General features: G+C 34.8%; 1 protein-coding gene across 7 annotated transcripts in view; it reads left to right on the forward strand.

Moving 5' to 3' along the window:
- Positions 1-18945, forward strand: part of LRRCC1 (leucine rich repeat and coiled-coil centrosomal protein 1) — a 61577-nt gene that overhangs the window by 25744 nt on the left and 16888 nt on the right. For 6 of the 7 annotated variants that reach the window (XM_077167115.1, XM_077167113.1, XM_077167114.1 and 3 more), the window contains 7 exons: positions 1801-2002; positions 4319-4504; positions 5235-5409; positions 6300-6463; positions 11802-12010; positions 12103-12240; positions 17060-17195. In XM_077167115.1, coding sequence (XP_077023230.1) covers positions 1801-2002; positions 4319-4504; positions 5235-5409; positions 6300-6463; positions 11802-12010; positions 12103-12240; positions 17060-17195 — 1210 coding nt within the window. Of the gene's footprint in view, positions 1-1800; positions 2003-4318; positions 4505-5234; positions 5410-6299; positions 6464-8233; positions 10289-11801; positions 12011-12102; positions 12241-17059; positions 17196-18945 lie in introns of those variants that run through there. The other variant, XM_077167117.1, reaches the window with a different exon arrangement.

An 18945-nucleotide genomic window follows, 5' to 3' on the forward strand; every position in this document is an offset into this window, starting at 1 on the left:
TATTCTTACAAGCAGTGTGGACAACCAAAACTATAGGCTGAACCCCCCAGTCTTGGGGTTTGTTCATATGAAACTTAACCCCACAAAGGATAGGTCAAGTCTAGTTAAAATTTAGGCCTAAGGGTTACCCCCAAGAGAGTCTTTTTTGTTGCTCAGATGTGGCCTCTCCCTCCAGCCAACATGACGAGCAGTCTCACCACCCTCCCCCTCTCTGCGTGGGACATAACTCCCAGGGGTGTGGACCTTCCTGGCAATGTGGGACAGAGATCCTGGAATGAGCTGAGACTCAGCATCAAGGGACTGAGAAAAATCCTTGAATGAGCTGAGAATTCACATCAAGAGATTGAGAGAACCTTCTCGACCAAAAGGGGGAAGAGTGAAATGAGACTAAGTGTCAATGGCTGAGAGATTCCAAACCAGAGTCGAGAGGTTATCCTGGAGGTTATTCTTACGCATTAAGTAGATATCACCTTGTTGTTCAAGATGTAGTGGAGAGGCTGGAGGGAACTGCCTGAAAATGTGGAGCTGTGTTCCAGTAGCCATGTGTCTTGATGATGATTGAACAATGATATAGCTTTTACAGTGAGACTCTGTGAATGTGAAAACCTTGTGTCTGATGCTCCTTTTATCTACCATATCAACAGAAGAGTAGAACATATGGAATAAAAATAAATAATAGGGGGACAAACGTTAAAATAAATTTAGTTTGAAATGCTAGTGGTAAATGAAAGCGAGGGGTAAGGGATATGGTATGTATAACTTTTTTTTCTCTATTATCGTTTTATTTTTCTGTTGTCTTTTTATTTCTTTTTCTAAATCGATGCAAATGTTCTAAGAAATGATGAGTATGCAACTATGTGATGATATTAAGAATTACTGATTGTATATGTAGAATGGAATGATATCTTATTGTTTTGTTTGTTGTTAATTTTTTTAATTAATAAAAAAAAACTTTATTCACAGAAACGGGAAGGAGACCCCTGCTCTGTAGATCCTATAACTTAGAATACTTTTAGTTAGAATTCTATTTACTGCCCTACCAGTTGAATTTTGTGATTGCTATGGGTTAAATGCACTTGTTTTCAAACCTGGTTTGTTTTTTTACTTATATAAATTGACTTTTATTAAATTTTAGTGCATTAGGGAAAATTGTCACATTAAGTGTGGGCAAGACAGTTATCAAAGATTGGAGGTAAATAATCACAAAAATCTAGGAGTTTATATTTAGTTGCTTCAAAAATGTTCTCATTCCCCAGTTTAAAGAACCAAAACTGGAAAGAATGGTTTTACATTATAGGTTTTATTTATGCCAGAAAAATAGTGGAGAATTCCAAAGAATGAACTCAGCTTTAAATTAAAAACTTTGGCCCTATCTAAAAAGACTAGTAAATAATTTCATACTTTAACTGACTTTCCGTAGTCACCAACCACTAGTCCAAATTAGACTATATTTATTGCATGATAAAGATTCAGCGAAAGCAGAAGATGCAGCAGAGCAGAACCTGACTTCTGCAAATATACCTAAAGATTTTTGAAAGCCATAGTATGATTCTGAACTATTTCAGTGAGGTTAAAATTTGTTGTGCACTTCTTATTCCCACCATCATTGAATACACAATCAAATAAAACTAATATTCTCTTTCTACCCACCATCCTGTGCCAAATTTCTGTGTTTGAAAGTGGGAAGCTCATTTTAAAGGGACAGTAAAGAACATAGAGTATTTAAAAACTATTTAAAGACCTTAAATTTTTTTTTCATGTAAATGGCATCCTGTGATTTTTATTTGTTTCTTATTCCAGGAAAGAACTTGAAACAAGGGACTTTTTTAATGATGCTGAGTTCCAGAATGCCTTAGCTAAAGGAGTAGCCAAAGAAAAGAGAAAACATGAGCAAGATATAAAAGAATACCAGGAAAAAATTGATATATTAAACCAGCAGTATATGAATTTAGAAGATGAATTCCGTATTGCTTTAACTGTTGAAGCCAGAAGATTCAAAGATGTAAGAATTGACATCAAGCTCTTTATTGACAACAGTATCAGCAAGAAAGGGTTTGATGAAAGGACTATATTTTAGAATCCTGGGTCTATTTACATATTGGGTATATGACCTTAAACAAATTACTTGCATTCTTAGAGCCTTAGTTTCCTCCCCTAAATAATAGTTACTTTCAGTGCTTTGGCAAAAACTAAGATCATAAATAGTGACATAAAGAGAACACTGGAATAAGAATTGGGAAACTTGAATTCCTTCCTATTACTGTAGGGCAAACCATAGACCTTAGATGGTCAAATTAAACAAATCTGGCTTACCATCTGCTTTTGTAAATGATGTTTGATTGGAACACATCCATACTTATTTGTTTACACATTGCCCATGGCTACTTTTGCATTATAACAGCAGAGTTGAATACTTCCAAGAAACCATATATGGCTTGCAGAGCTAACAATTTACTTTCTGGCCCTTATCAGGAAAAGCTTGGCAACCCCTGCTATAGCCAGTTGCTCCAGGTATATACTAGATCCCATCTCCTCTTGCTTCTCAGTGATACGGTTCCTGCAGATCTTCACATCTCTCTTTCACATCAATTTTTCCCTCTATATCAGATCATTCCCTTCAGCATACAAACGTGCTGTTATTTCTCATCTTAAGAAAACTCTCTTGATCCCATTTCCCCTTCTTGGTTACCATCTTGTATCTCCATCTCAATTTATGTAAAAAGTTCTCAAAAATATGTCTGTATTTGCTGTCTTCAATTTCTCTCCTTCCTTTCTCTCTGACCTTTAGCAGGTTCCAATTTCTACAACTCTACCAGCACTCCTTTAGTCAAGGCCACCGATGACATCCACATTGGAAGTTATCAGTCAATTTAGTCCTCATCTGATTAGAGTTGAGCAGCATTTGACAAAGTTGGTGCCTCCTCCTTGAGATTCTTTCTTCACTTGGTTTCCATCACATCATATCTCTGGATTTTCTTGGTTTTCTGGTACTTCAGTTCTTTTCAATCTACTTTGTCAGTTTCTCTTATTTCCTCCATAATCACATTATTGGAATGGCCAAGGGTTCCGTCCTTTAACCTCTTTTCTTTTCTAGGCACATGCACTCTCTAATAAATTCCTCCAGCCTCATGATTTTATATAATGTCTGTATGCTGAGAATTTCCACATTTACATTTCCATCCTGGATCTTTTGCCAGCATTCCAAACTTATATGTCTAACCACGTTGTTAACATCCCTACCTAACAAAACTAACACTTACTGTATCTTTCCCCCTAAACCTTCTACTTCAGTAGTCTTACCCACCTAGGTTAATGACAGCTCCATCCTTTCAGGTACTTAGGCCAAAAATATTACAGTCATCACTGACTTCACTTTATCTCATACTTAACATTGGGTCCCTCAAGAGGTTATTACCTTTAAGACTATACCTGGCCATTTTTTACCATCTATACTACCACCATTATCCTCTCACCCATATTGTTTCAAGAACTTCCTAATTGATCTCCCTTTTTCTACCATTACCCCCCTTTCTCTCCGTGCTGCATAGCAGCTGGAATGTTCTTTAAAAATGTAAGTTAAATCATACTACTCTTCTACTCAGAGACTTCCATTGTCCTCCCTTATTCACAGTAATATTCAAAACTCTCTACAGTCTAAGCCCCCAACCTCCTGCTATGATTTCATCTCCTACTACCTCCCTTTCATTCATGCCACACCAGTGACACTGGCCTTCTTGATATTCCTTAGACATTCCTGCCCAGAGCACAGCACTTTTCTCCCAGGTATCTGGATGGCTCCTGTCCTTAACCTCCTTCTAGTCATTACTTCATTGTTACCTTGTCGATGATTCTGCTGAACCTGCATCTCAGCATTTCAGTCCCTCCTAACATTGCTTTTTTTTCCCCATACACCTAATTGCTTCTAACATGATATGCAATTTATTGTGCGCATTGTTATATTGTTAATCCCTATGCACTAAAATATAAGCTTTTGTAAAGCTGAGATTTTAGTCTTTGTTCATTGGTGCCTTCCAGTACCTAGAGCAAATGTCTCACGTATAGCAGACCCTCAGGAAATATCTGTTGAATGAATTAATTCTGGCTTGAGTTCTGACACTAACTCGCTGGGTGATTTGGGCAAATAAATCACTGCCCTGAGTCTCTTTCATCTGAAAATGAGTGAGTTGAAATAAATTATCTCTGAATTTCATTCTTTTGCTAAAACTGGTTCTATCAATGAAATAAATAAACTCTTTGCAGATCATATTTTTCTAAATAGTTGGAGAACTACTATTTATAATGCAATTTTGAAATATAGGTTAAAGATGGTTTTGAAAATGTTGCAGCTGAGTTAGCAAAGAGCAAACATGCTCTTGTTTGGGCTCAACGAAAAGAAAATGAGTCTTCCACTTTAATTAAAGATCTGACATGCATGGTGAAGGAACAGAAAATAAAACTTGCAGAAGTTTCAAAATTGAAGCAGGAAACAACAGCAAATTTACAGGTAAGACTATAACATTATATTTCCTTTTTTTTTAACCTGAGTTTTTTTTTTTAAGTGTTATGATCTTAGGAAGTACACAAAATGAACTTTTAAATGATATAAATTGTATATCATGACATGTATGAGAAAAGTTAAATAACTAGAAGAGTAAATCTGTGATTTCACAGATAACATTGTTTATAATAGCATTTAAGTAAGATAAAGTAATTTTAAGGCATATTAAGTAAATGGATATCAATTGTACAGAGACAAGCAAAGGTTGTGAAAGTGATGCTCAAATGTTTAAAATTTGGGAAACACTACTTCAATTGCTAATAATAATTTTGTTGTGGTAGTGGTTTTTTTAGATAACCCTTTCTATGATAATTTTTAAACTAATCTCCATTGCTGTTGTCTCCATTTTAAACATTATTAATGATTGGCCCAAGATAACTTACTTATTGAAAGTTACTTTTAAGCTATTAACATAAATGCTTGATGAAAAATTTGGGGGTATTAGAGGGTGGTTGCTCTTTTAAAATGTTAGCATAAAATTCAGTATGTAAAGGAGTGGCTTCTTAAATGACATTTATTTTTGGTGAATAAAAGCATAAGTTTTATGATGTAAAATCTGCAAATTTTTACTTTGTGTTTAACTCTTTTTCCTCAGAAAATTTAGAAAATACTGAAGCATTTAAACATACTAATTACTTCACATTATTTATTTTTCCTTATTTTGGGGGATATACAGAATCAAATCAGCACCCTTGAAATTTTGATTGAAGATGACAAGGAGAAGAGTATTCAAATAGAACTTCTCAAGCATGAAAAAGTCCAGCTTATTTCTGAGCTAGCAGCGAAGGAATCACTCATTCATGGTTTAAGGACAGAAAGAAAAGTATGGGGACAAGAGCTGGCACAACAGGGTAAATTTCTCATATTTTCAAGGAGAAAATCATCCATTATTTTATAAACTAGCAAATCTGGTTATTGGAGAGAGATAAGGAAGAACTTAACTCTGCCTCTAAACCAAGGAAGATTTTCAAAAGATACTTAATCTGGAAGGCTAATTTTAAGTATTGACTGGCTAAACAGGAATAAAGTACCTCTTAGGAAATGGGAAATAAACGTTTTATTATACCAATTAAGAAGTTCTAGCCCTATTTGTTTTTCATTTTCTTTATTCAAATATAATTTGACCACATTTCTGAACAGATGTACCTTCAAAATACAGCAACTAGTAAGTTGTTGAAAATATTTCTTACAACAGTAATTTTAAGTTATTGTACATGTAGCATCTATTCAGGTATTTGTAACATTTATCCTATTTTACATACAAAAATTGTAAAATAGTATAAGAAATGTAGACTACTTTAGGTTTAGGAAACCCTCAATCTCCTTCCCTTTCCAATCACTGTAAAATAAGAGATGTTCACTATCTTATGCCATTCATGGATACCTTAAAAATTATGAACAGGTAGATGTTGGTCTTAATGTAGCATTGCTCTTTTTTTTTTTTCATTTCATGTAGAGTCTTTTTTTAGGTCTTTTTTGTTTGAATGGCATAACGTGTGAATATTACATACTGAGTTAACTTGTTTTGACTTTATTCAAAGCTTTATATTTTTAAATAGCAATTGATCTTTAAAAGTCATTATTCTTTTTCCCTTTTCTTCCACTTCATTTGTACTGTTTTTTTTCTTCAATATTTTTTCTGTTGCATTTACTGCATTGGTACTTTGTTAAATTAGATTTTCATAAAATACCAAACCTCCACAGTCTGAAAGTTTGTTAACAATAATTTTTGTTTCTTTAGGAGCTTCTCTATCTCAAAATCGTGGAAAATTAGAGGCCAAAATTGAAAATTTATGTAGAGAGAATGAATCGCTGCAAAAGGCAAATGAGCGTGACAGTGATGCATTAAGAATTAAGAACAAAATCATAGAAGACCAAACTGAAACCATTAGAAAATTAAAAGATGTAAGTTTGACATTTTATTTTGGGTAAAAAGTGAACGGCAAATACAGAAATCAGCAGATCAGAGTCTCCAAAAAAATTTTGTCTCGATAATCCTTAACTATTGTGGTGTTTAGAACTCAACTAGCATGTGTTTTCTTTTTTAATATTTGTCCTTTCACTCTTAAAAGTGCTATATGATATTTCTTTATTAATTTTAAGTGAATTTTATTTCAAAACTTTATGGCAAAACATATCACCCCTTAAAATAATTGGAAGTACTTGGTATAAATACAGACTTAGGAATCACAAGGAAATTCGCATTTTTTAAAAATACCCTTTAAAAGCATTTTTTCAATATCTTCCACTATTTCTAAGTCACTTCTGAAAGTTGTGAAAGAAATGACAATCTATATTAAGCTCATTTTATTTAAGAGTGTATGAGTAGATTATGAAAGATTCACACTTAACTCCAGCGGGAAGCTGTTTTTATCCTCTTCTTCAATGTGGCCTATCTAAACTGCTAATTGGATCATTTATTTCAAAATATTTTAATCTGAAAATGTTTCAGAAAAATGTTTTTAAAGTTATATTAGGCACTGAATCAGATTTGAATTCTAAAAATTTCTCCTGGAGAGTACCTCTTAAAGTGTGAGAATACTGAGAAAAGGGTTTTTTAAAACTTCCAAATGGGAATATTCAGCCACAATGTTAGAAACTAGATAAGAGTTGATTTTTTACCCTTAATTATTTTCAGAAAACTCCCTGAGAACGTAATTAAAATCAGAAAATAAAAAAGCGTATTTATCCTTCTTTTCTATATCTATAGCTATTAGGTAGTAAGCCTTTTTTTCTTGTTTTAAAAATCTAGCCAATCATATTTTTCTTTGAGTTAAGATAAATATGAAACATTTGTGACTTGCATTCGAATTCACAGCACAAAGAAGATGCTGAGATAAAACACATTGTTTTTGACCTAGTTGACTAATCCCACAGTAAGATAGCTGTCCTCTTTTCAGTCTCTGAGCAGAGTTTTGGAAGAGAATAACTAGTAGTGAGTGCCAGTGGAGCCAATAGACAAATAAGCTTTCATCTTAGATTTTTGGTTAAAAACACAAAACTGAAATTTAACTCAACATTGCTAGTAGTGCTGTTAAGTACATATCCTAAACATTTATTTCTTTCTTTACAATGTAGTACATTTAACGCTGCAGAACATTGCCTCAACTTCAGATAGACCATGAACATTGATGGTAGTTTCCAACTAATCACATAACCTACGAACATGGGCACAATTTCCTTCTACAATGAATTAATCATAGCTAAAATCTAAAGGGAAAATTACCTAATATGCATAATTTGGAGTTTGGTGTTTTCACCATTCATCTTAAAAACTCAACTAAGTGGCTCTATAGTTAGCCTCTGACAATAGAAATCCAAAACACATTTTTTTAAATTCTCTTTCCTCCCCATATATTTTAGTACTTTTCAGTATGTATGTACCATAAGACTCTCTCTGATGCTGCAGTGTTTATTGTTTTTGTTTTTGTTTTTAAGTAATAAGGTTATTTCATAAGAAGCTTTCGTAGGCTTTTTGGACTCCTCATAATATGTGCCAGGACTGCACACTCCAGTGCTTCAGATCAGATAAACAATTCATGACTTTTATGGAAATATTGGTCAAGACTAAAATACTACCTGATAGCTTAGAATTTTGAGATATTTAGGCAGACTGAAGAATTGAAACACAATTTTTTGTAATATTTAACGAACCATTTTTTTTCACATGGGCAGGCACTGGGAAATGAACCTGGGTCTCCTGCATGGCAGGTGAGAACTCTGCCACTGTGCCACCATTGGCCACGCCCCCGTATTATTTTAAATAAGGCTTTTTAAGCATGTATGTGTGTACTTCCATGTTCTGCTTCCCAAGAGGAAAAAACTGAAGGAGGGAATGAGGTAAAAATAAGAATTGCCAATTTCATTTGATCTCACAGAGAAATAACTGATTTCAATAGTAATTACTATATTGCAGGACAGTAGCTTTCTTTAACTGTTTTATGTAGCATTGCTGATTTTAAGACTTGCAGAACTCTAGATCTGAGTCTTAGGTGTCACACAGGTAGCCAGAGTTCCAGAGAGATTCTAGGTTATACATATCTAGCACAGCATCTCAAAATCTAGAAATACCTTTAACAGCTCTGGACTAAATATGAGTGCTGTAAGAGCTTACAATCTAGGCCCCAGTTTTCTTATAGGTATATTTTCTAAAAGAGACCATACAATATTTGTTATTTTGTTTCTGGCTTATTTTGCACCACATAATGTCCCCAACGCCCAGTCACCTTGTAGCATGCCTTACGACTGTGTTGCTTTCTGTAGCCGCACAATATTCCATTGTATGTGTACACCACAGTTTGACTTTTACTTTTCAGTCAATGTATCCTTGAGCCATCCATTGGGCATGATGTATTATATCCAAAGTCAACAACCCATGTCTCACATTGATTCACTTAGTTGTACAATCATCAACATTCTCATTTTTAGACAATTTTCATTGTTCCAAAGAGAAAAATAACTGATAAACATACCCTCACCAAATAGAAAGTCTAAACCTCCCCTTAACTCATGTCTCCCCCACTCCCACAGTTATTTAACCCTAGTATTGCTATGATACTGTTGATACCTTCTTGTTAAACATAGAACATAGCATGCAATAGTAGTTTTCCCCCTATATCCCTTTATTATTGACTCTTTAGGGAAACATCTTCAAGACCTCATAAATGGAGGTAGTTTCCTAAACTTTATACCCAAAGCAGAAACAACAAAAGGAAAAATAAATGGTAACTCCTCAAAATCAAATGCTCATGTGCCTCTAAGGACTGTCAAAAGGTGAAGAGGCAGTCAACTCTGGGAGAAAATCACATATCGGATAAAAATTTGATACCCTGTGTACATAAAGAAAGCATACAACTCAACAACAAAAGAACAACCCAATTATAAGAAGGGCTAAAGATATGAATAGGCATTTTTCAGAAGAGCAAATACAGGTGGCTAAGAAGCACAGGAAGAGGTGCTCATTTTACTGGCTGTAAGGGAAATGCAGATCAAGACTACAATGACATCACCTCACACCTACAAGAATAGATAGAAGTGAAGCTTCTTGTTAAGTTTATTCTCAGATACTTGATTCTTTCAGTTGCTATTTTGAATGGATTTTTTTCCTAAATTGTCTCTTCAACTAGGTCATTGCTTATGTTTGGAAACATTACTGATTTTCGCACAATCTTATATTTTACCACTTTTGCTGAATTTGTTTATTAGCTCAAGTATCTTTTGTCATAGATTTCTCAGGATTTTCAAAATATTGTATCATGTCATCTGCAAATAATGAAAGTTTTACTTTTCCTTTTCAGTTTGGATGCCTGTTATTTCTTTTTCCTGCCAATTGCTGTAACTAGAACTTCTAGTGCAACATTGAATAATAGTGTGAGGGAGGGCATCCTTGTCTCATTACCGATCTTAGCAGGAAGATTTTCAATCACTCCCTATTGACTACAGAGTTGGCTATGGGTTTTTCATATATGCCATTTATCATATTGAGGAAGTTTCCTTCGATTCCAACCTTTTGAAGTGTCTTTAGCAGAAAAGGATACTGAATTCTGATGAATGCTTTTTTAGCATCAATTGAGTTGATCATGGAATTTTTTTCCCCTTCAGTTTGTTAATATGCTGTATTACATTGATTTATTTTCTTGTGTTGAAACACCCTTGCCTTCCTGGTATAAACCTCACTTGGTCATGGTGTATAATTCTTTTAACATGTCATTGAATTCGACTTGCTAGTATTTTGTTGAGAATTTTTGCATCTATATTCATTAGGGAGATTGGCCTGTAGTTTTCCTTTCTCATAGTATCTTTTTTTTTTTTTGCTGGTTGGAAAGTTTTATTGTAAATAATGAATCAGTATAAAAATGGAATATCAAAAGGGGAGAGGAGAAGGGTGTGGGGTGGGGAATACAGATGTGCCTTGCTAAATGCAAAAGAAATGGGCCCCTAAGCCTTGCAGGGGATAAAGTGGGGGTGGGGGTAGGGTGAGTAAAACAGGTTTAGGTGAATATAGATCCTCCATAAGGGTGGGAATCCTTAGAGCATGGGATGGGGTGACATTTCCTTTTCACCAAGAGGTTACATCGGATTTAGCTAGGCTAGGCCAGCAGGGAAGGAACTCGGAAACTCCCTCCCCCTAACCAGCTGCCCAATCACAGAAGCTATCAAGATATTGACCACCAGGAACAGGGAACCAGCACCCATGAGGGGTCTCATAGTATCTTTACCCAATTTTGGTATTAAAGTGATGTTAGCTTCATAAAATGAATTCCTTTTTCTTCAATTTTTTGGAATAGTTTGAGCAGGATTGGAGTTAGTTCTTTTGGAATGTCTGATTAAATTTCCCTGCAAAGCCATCTGGCCTTCGGTTTTTCTTTGTAGGAAGTTTTTTGATGACTGACTGAATCTCTTTACTTGTGATTTGTTCATTGAGATCTTCTATTTCTCGATGTAAGTCATTCATGTGTTTCTAGGCATTTGTCCATTTCTGTAAGTTGTCTAGTTTATTAGTGTATAGGTGTTCATAGTAGCCTCTTATGATTTTTATTTCTTCAGGGTCTGTGATAATGACCCGTCTCTCATTTCTGATTTTGTTTATTTGCATCCTCTCTCTTTTTCTTTGTCAGCCTAAGGGTCCTTCAATTTTATTGATTCTTCTCAAAGAACTACCTTTTGGTTTTATTGATTCTTTGTATTTTTTCTGTTCTCCAATTCACTTATTACTGCATCTTTGTTATTTATCTTCTTCTATTTGTTTTGGGGTTAGTTTGCTATTCTTCCTCTAGTTCCGCCAGGTGAGTAGTTAAGTCTTCAATTTTTGCTCTTCTTTTTTGATATAGGCATTTAGGGCAATAAATTTACCTCTCAGCACTGCCTTTGCCACATCCCATAAGTTCTGATATGTTATATCCTCATTTTCATTCATCACCAAATTGGTAAATAGGAAATTTACCAATTTTTCCCTAGCAATTTATTCTTTTACCCACACTCATTGTTTAAGAATGTTATTTAATCTTCATATATTTGTGAAAGTTCTGGTTCTTTGGTGGTTATTGATTACCAGCTTTATTCTGTTGTGATCAGAGAAAGTGCTTTGAATAATTTCAGTCTTTTTAAATTTACAAAGATTTGATCATTTTTAATAGCACTTAATACAAAGGGGTAGAAATGTTTCTAATGTGAAAAACATTTTTGTAAATCTTTTCTAAAATACACATCAATAATTAAAATAAAGTCCTGACTTTTCTTGAAGTGTTTGCAAGAAAGAGAAGAATACATTAAAACATTACAAGTGCAAATCACTGAGATACAAAAATGTACTCAGGAACAACTTGAGGAAAAATCTTCACAACTGGATGACGTAATGTTAAAATTGGAAAGGCACAATGAAAGAAAAGAACAATTAAAACAACAGTTGAAAGAAAAGGAAATAAAACTTGAGGAAATTAGAAAAGCTTACAGGTATACAGATTTCCCATTAAGACTTAAAATCCTGTGGCTCAGTAGTTTCATGTAACCAATTTTATATTTTAAATTATTTCTTCTCATATTAGTATACTTAACCAGAAGTGGCATGATAAAGGAGAACTTCTAAGTCATCTTGAAGTACAAGTAAAAGAAGTGAAAGAAAAATTTGAAACCAAGGAAAGGAAACTTAAAGAGGAAAGAGATAAAAGTATCGAACTACAAAAGTAAGTTATTAAATCCTAAAGTTTGTGTGCTATCTTTGAACATAAACACTGAATTGGGATGGGTGAGATATATATATATATATATATATATATATAAAGAAAGAAAGACTAAAAACATGTAGGACATAGTAATTTGCCAAATACTTTATTTCTGTCCATGAAAAATATAGTAGATGTAGTAGCAGAAATTTTATTTCCAATAAAGCATTTTATTTTTATTTCCAGTTAAGACTGGTGCCAAATAGATGTTTTGATGAGTTCTGCCACTTACTAGCTCTTAGACCTTGAACAAATGATTTTGTCACTGTATTTCATTTTCCTCTTGTATAAAATGAAGATAATGGTTGTATCTGCCCTCAGTGTTTGGTGTGTTTTCATTCTGTCTATTTGTGTGTGTTTATGTTGTATAAATAACTTATATGTATCTTAGAACAATGCTTTTACACTTAATAGTTGCTGTATAGTATTTTGTTTTTATGACTGCTGTTGTTTTTATCAACTCTGGATGGAAGCAGTTGGTCATATTTTCGGATGTTTTATGTGGAGCTTAATAGAAATAGCCATCTGCCTGCCAAGGGCGATGAGCTCCTAAAGACACTAACATTCAGGTGACACCACTGTTTTATTTATTTCTGCTCTATTCTTTGTTATTTCTTTCCTTCTGCTTGCTTTTGGGATTTGTTTTTTTTTTTTCCTCCAGGTATGCAGTTAGTTCTTTGATTTTAGCTCTTCTTTTTTTTTTAATGTAAGTATTTAGAGGTATAAATTTCCCACTCAACACTGCCTTTGCTGCATCCTATAAGTTTTGATATCTTGTGTTCTCATTTTCATTCAGCTCAAGATATTTACTGATTTCCCTTACAATTTCTTCATTTACCCACTGACTGTTTAAGAGTATGTTGTTTAACTTCTTCCATATATTTGTACGTTTTCCAGTTCTCTGCCTGTTACTGATTTCCACCTACATTCTGTTATGGCCAAAGAAGATGCTTTGTATATTTTCAGTCTTTTTAAGTTTATTAAGACTTGTTTTGTAACCCATATGTGTGCTCTATTCTGAAGAATGATCTCTAGGCACTTGAGAAAAATGTATATCCTGCTTTTTTGTGCTACATATGTATGTCTGTTAGGTCTAGTTCATTTATCATAGTATTCAAATTCTTTGTTCCGTTATTGATCTTTCTGTCTATTGGTGAGAGCTGTATTGAAATCTCCAGGTATTATTGGTGAGGTATCTCTCTCTCCTTTCACTTTTGCCTATGTTTGTGGCATATATTTGGAGGCATTGTGGTTAGGTGTATAAATATTTATGATTATTATATATTTTTGGTGGGTTGACCCTTTTATTAATATATAGTGTCCTTCTTTGTCTCTTCTAACTTTTAAAGTCTATTTTGTCCGAGATTAGTCTAGCTACCCCAGCTCTTTTTGTTTACTATTTACGTGGATTATTTTTTTTCATCCTTTCACTTCAACCTATTTGTATCTTTGAGTCTAAGGTGAGTCTCTTGTAAACAATATATAATTGGATCATGCTTTTTTTTTTTTATCCATTCTGCCAATCTGTATCTTTTCATTGGGGAGTTTAATACATTAACATTCAGTTTTATTACTGTAAAGGCAGTACTTAGCCATCTTGTCTTTTGGTTTCTTTATGCCATATCTTTTTTCTCTCTCTTTTACTTTGTTATAGCTTTTTTTTCTGTATAGTTGATATTTTGTGATTTATCTAATCCCTTTCTCATTTTTAATTCTGTATATTTTTCAAATACTTTCTTTGTGGTTGCCCTCTTGTTTGTGTTACAAAACCTACATTTATAACCTATTAATTTGAAAAAACTAACTTATCTTCAGTTGTATACATGCTCTCTACTCCCATAACCCTTCTTTTCCCTTCTTTATATTGTTTTTCTCCCATATTACCTCTTTATATTTTGCATGCCCATTATCAGGAAATAAGATTTTTTCCTATTCAGTTAAAAAGAGTAGCTTTATATATTGAGGTTGCAGTACTGTTGAGTTTTACGTTTATCCTTTTTGTTACCTTTATGAAGATCTTCATTTCTCCATACTGCTCCATGCCACTCTCCTGTCTTTTCCTTACAACCTGAAGAAGTCCCTTTAGTAATTCTTGTAGGACAGGTCTTTTGCTGATGAACTCTCTCAATTTCTATTCATCTGTGAACATTTAAAATTCTTCCTCATTTTTAAAGAACAGTTTTGCCAGATAAAGATTTTTTAGCAGCTGATTTTTCTCTTTCAGTACCTTAAATATATCATACCACTGCCTTCTTGCTTCCATGGTTTCTGGTAAGAAATTGGCACTTAGTCTTATTTAGGATCTCTTGTATGTACCTTTTGCTGTTTTCAGAATTCTCTTTATCTTTGTCATTTGACATTCTGATTGAATGTGTCTCCAAGTACTTCTTTTAGCGGTTATTCTGTTTGGAATAGGTTGTACTTTTTGGACATGTGTATTTATGTCTTCCATAAGAGTTGTGAAATTTTCAACCATTATTTCCTCAAATATTCTTTCTGCCTTTTTTCCCTTTCTCTTTTTGTCGTGGAACACCCATTATGCATATATTTGTCTGCTTTGTGCTATCATTCATGTCGCTAAGATACTGCTCAATTTTTTAAATTCTTTTATACATCTCTTATTCTAACTATGATATCAATTACCCTGTTTTCTAGTTCTCTGGTTATTTATTCTATCTGTTCAAATCTGAGGTTGTATACCTTTAGTGTATTTTTTATCTCCATTATTGTGCCTTTCATCTCCATAATTTCTGTTATGCTGCTTTCAGATTCTTCTTGATGCTCACACATGTCTTCTTAATATCCTTTAGCTCTATATCCACCATTAGTTTATTTCTATCCATATTTTCCTTCATTTCTTTGAATTGATTTAGATTTGTTTGACCTTTGATTAGTTCCAATTTTTTTTTATTTTGAAATATAACCTATATATGAAAAAGCAATAAATTTCCAAGTACATTTTAACAAGTAGTTATAGAACAGATTTTAAAGTTGGGTATGAGTTACAGTTCCACGGTTTTTCATTTTTTCTTCTAGCTGCTCCAAGACAGTGGAGACCAAAAGAAATATCAATATAATGATTGAGCAAGTTCCAAATTCTGTATCTCCGCAAGCTTTAATTTGTTCCTTTAACTGAGTCAGATCTTTCTCTTTCTTAGCATGGCTTGTAATTTTTTGCTGATGACTGGGCATCTGATTATTTTGATGTATTAACCCTGAAAGTCAAATTTTCCCTCTTTCCTAAAGTTTTATCAATTGTTTTTGTGTTAAGGCTCTTCTTAAACAGTTGATCCAACTTATTCTGTACTTTTAGAATAGACTGTGATTAATTGTTCACATTTTCTCAGCTCTTCTACACCTGAATTTTGCCCTGGATATGCAGTGCAATTTTTAAGATTGTCCTTGTTGAGTGCAGTTGTTTCACAAAGAAAGCTTCCTTTTCCCTGTTCCTTCTCTAGAATCTTGATCTGTTCTCTTTGTTTTTGTGCAGAATTTTCCTCCGAGCTCTTATTTATGATTTGTTTAAATTCTCTCCCTTACTCAGTATCCCCTTTCCATTATACTTTTCAGTTTTGGGACCCGTCCTGTCTTACAGCAGTTTGGTGCTTCTCCCAGCCCCCATTTCTTTACCATGAGGCTTTTCTCCCTCTTGTTTCTTCCGCATTAGTGTATCCCACCCTGGGGAGCTAGATGGAGCCAATCCAGAAAAGTCTGTTTTATGTTTTTAGATGGTCAGGCAAACAGAAACTTGTGCATCTCTTGCCAATAGTTCTGCTACAGTGTTTTTTACCCTGGGTTCAGTTTTGTGTGTGGTACTCCTCAGCTGCTTGTGTTCCACCTGGGTCTCTGTGGAATTGGGCCCTTGTGCCTGTATATCCGTGAAGTTCTAGCTCATTGCTGTGAATGACTGTATGGTCTGCATCCATGGAAGGAGGGAACCAGGCCATGCTGTCTCTGTGCAACTGCCAAGCTGCACAGGACAGAGTGAGGGGTAGGGATATGGGCTGGCAGGTCTGCAACACAAAGTATCTACCTGATTTTGTTAGGTTATTTTTCTCTTTTCTTTTGATTCAGCAGTTAATCCTTCTCCAGTCTCTGTCATACTCCAGGGATCCAAGCAAGTGGGATTTGTCCTTTCATTAATTGATTCTGAGGGGAGACTTTTCCAGGGGATGTCTTACATCTCTTCATATTGATGTGGTCACTCCTAGACTTGGCTTTTTAAATATTCTGTGAGAGAAATTCATATTTAATATAAAGGAATGTTTTTGCCTGTAAGACACATTCAGCACTAAATTTCTGATGCTCCTATTTAATGTATTTATTAACATGGAGTGTTGCCCATTATGCATTATTATAAGGAAGTCAGACATATGTTTGTAAACTTAAACCATCCTGCAGCATACACCTGTCATCACATTGAAAACCTAGAGAAAAAGGATCTATAATATGTGAAGTTGCCTTTAAACTATATCCCATTCTCAAAATAAATGGGGAAACAGGGTACTCTAACATCCAAAGAGTGAAAGTTATAACAAGGTTCCAGTAATGTTACCTAGCCTTGGTCCTACTTTTAATCTAACAGATTCTGCTAGATGATGAAGTGTTGTAACTTCAGTTACTGTATGCTAGCCCTTAGTCTTTACACATGACTGATTTATGCTTCCATTAAAATGGGAATCTAAGAGTCATCATCTTAGAAGAAAAACATCTTAATTTATACATATTCACACACATGTATACACATGTACATATTTATTTATTTAAATTTTTTTTTAAGGGATGCACTAGAAAAACTTCATAGTATGGATAATGCCTTTAAAAAACAAGTTGATGCAATTGTTGAAGCTCATCAAGCTGAAATATTACAGCTGGCAAGTGAAAAGCAGAAATATATTGATTCTGCAAATGAAAAGGTACTGTAAATAAAAGTTATCAGCATGTTATAGTTAAATAAATTAGATCCTTGAGATTTATAGAGTAGAGCAGGTTGCGTCGATCAAATAGATATGAAGAATGTTCCCAAAACTATCATGAAACCAGTCAAAATGTTACTAATACTTAGATTAGTTATAGAAGTCCTGGACAGGAGGGAGCCAAGATGGCGGTTTAGTGAGTTGTGGGATTTTGTTTGTCCTACAGAACAGCTAGTAAATAGCCAGGAACAGTACAGAACAATTGCCAGGGCCACATTAGTGACAGGACATACAGCATACACCAGTCTGAACAAGCTGGACGAGCTGCGATCCCACCTAGAACTGTGAGTCCCCCAAGCTGTGATGGCGGGCACCCCTCCCCCACAGGCTGCTTCCCAGAGGGGGAAGGAAAAAGAGTTTACTAGCAGCAGGGGCTAAAGGCAACCAAGCTCTAATTGTGGAATTAATTAATGAGTTCTGACTGCTGGAAATAGGCCCTCACCTCAGCTGAACCTCGAGTAAAACTGGAGGTTGCTGGTTTTTACCCAGAGGTTTCTTTTGGTTCATACAACACGAAATACTTGAAAGGGTCTGGGCCCTAAAGGAAAGGAGGGGCCACATAGGACTTAGAGATACACAGAGCCACATACCAACTTAAGCTTTTGATTGGCAAACTCAAGGAACAGGGGTCCTGCTCTGAAAAGAATTTTTCTTTTCTTGTTTGTGGCTGTGTTTCTACAATTTGACTGCTCTTTGCATAAACCTGCAAGGCTTCTTAAGGCTCCAACCGCACCAGAAAGGGCAGAATTAAGCTTGTCTGAGAGCTTCTCTGGAGGCTGTGCCTTCCCCAGGAGAGGGGTGGGGCCCAGCTCGGGTGGAATCCCTCTCTCAAGGAATTCAGACACCATCATACAACCTCTTCTGTGTCTCAACCACACCCCCAACAGCAGGGAGAGTCTGCTGAAGTTAAAGGTACCACATCACCTTACGCTGGTGGGTCCCACAGGCAGACAAGCACCACATACTGGGAAGATAGAAAAAACAGAGTCTAGAGCTTCATAGGAAAGTCTTTCAACCTGCTGGGACTCGCCCATACGGAAAGCTGACGGAGGTGATTCTTTCTCCTGAGAGGAGGCCACTTTGGTCTGGGAAAATCTGACTGGGAATGACAACATGGGGTCTATAATACCTAAGTATACCCTCCTAAGGTTAAAAAAAAAAGTGGGTACCATACAGACAGGGCAAGAAATAAGAAAACAAGAACTGAAAAATTCTGATCTGTAAAAAAAAAAAAAAAAAATCTAAGCTAGAGGTCTAGAATAAGCTGAACTGAATGTCAAAGAACAGACAGATAACAAAGTCATCCATCAAGAAAATCCTAGGTAAAAAAAAGTGAAAACAATCTCTAGAATAAACTAATTTAGGAAATTAAATGCTTAGATACCAGTAAAAAATAACGAATCACACTAGGAAAATTGAAGATATGAGCCATTCAAAGGAACAAGCCAACAATTCAAATGAGAAAAAGGAGTTCAAACAATTCATTCAGAATGTTCAAACAGACATGGAAAACTTTATCAAAAAACAAATCAATGAATTGATGGAGGATATAAAGAAGGCAAGGGATGAAGAGAAAGTAGAAACTGAGAATCTGAAAAAACAAATCATAGAACTTATGGGAATGAAAGGCACAGTAGAAGAGATGAAAAAACCGTGGAAATCCACAATGTTAGATTTCAAGAGGCAGAAG

The sequence above is a fragment of the Tamandua tetradactyla genome, chromosome 6 (genome assembly GCF_023851605.1).
Source record: "Tamandua tetradactyla isolate mTamTet1 chromosome 6, mTamTet1.pri, whole genome shotgun sequence".
Classification (NCBI taxonomy): domain Eukaryota; kingdom Metazoa; phylum Chordata; class Mammalia; order Pilosa; family Myrmecophagidae; genus Tamandua; species Tamandua tetradactyla.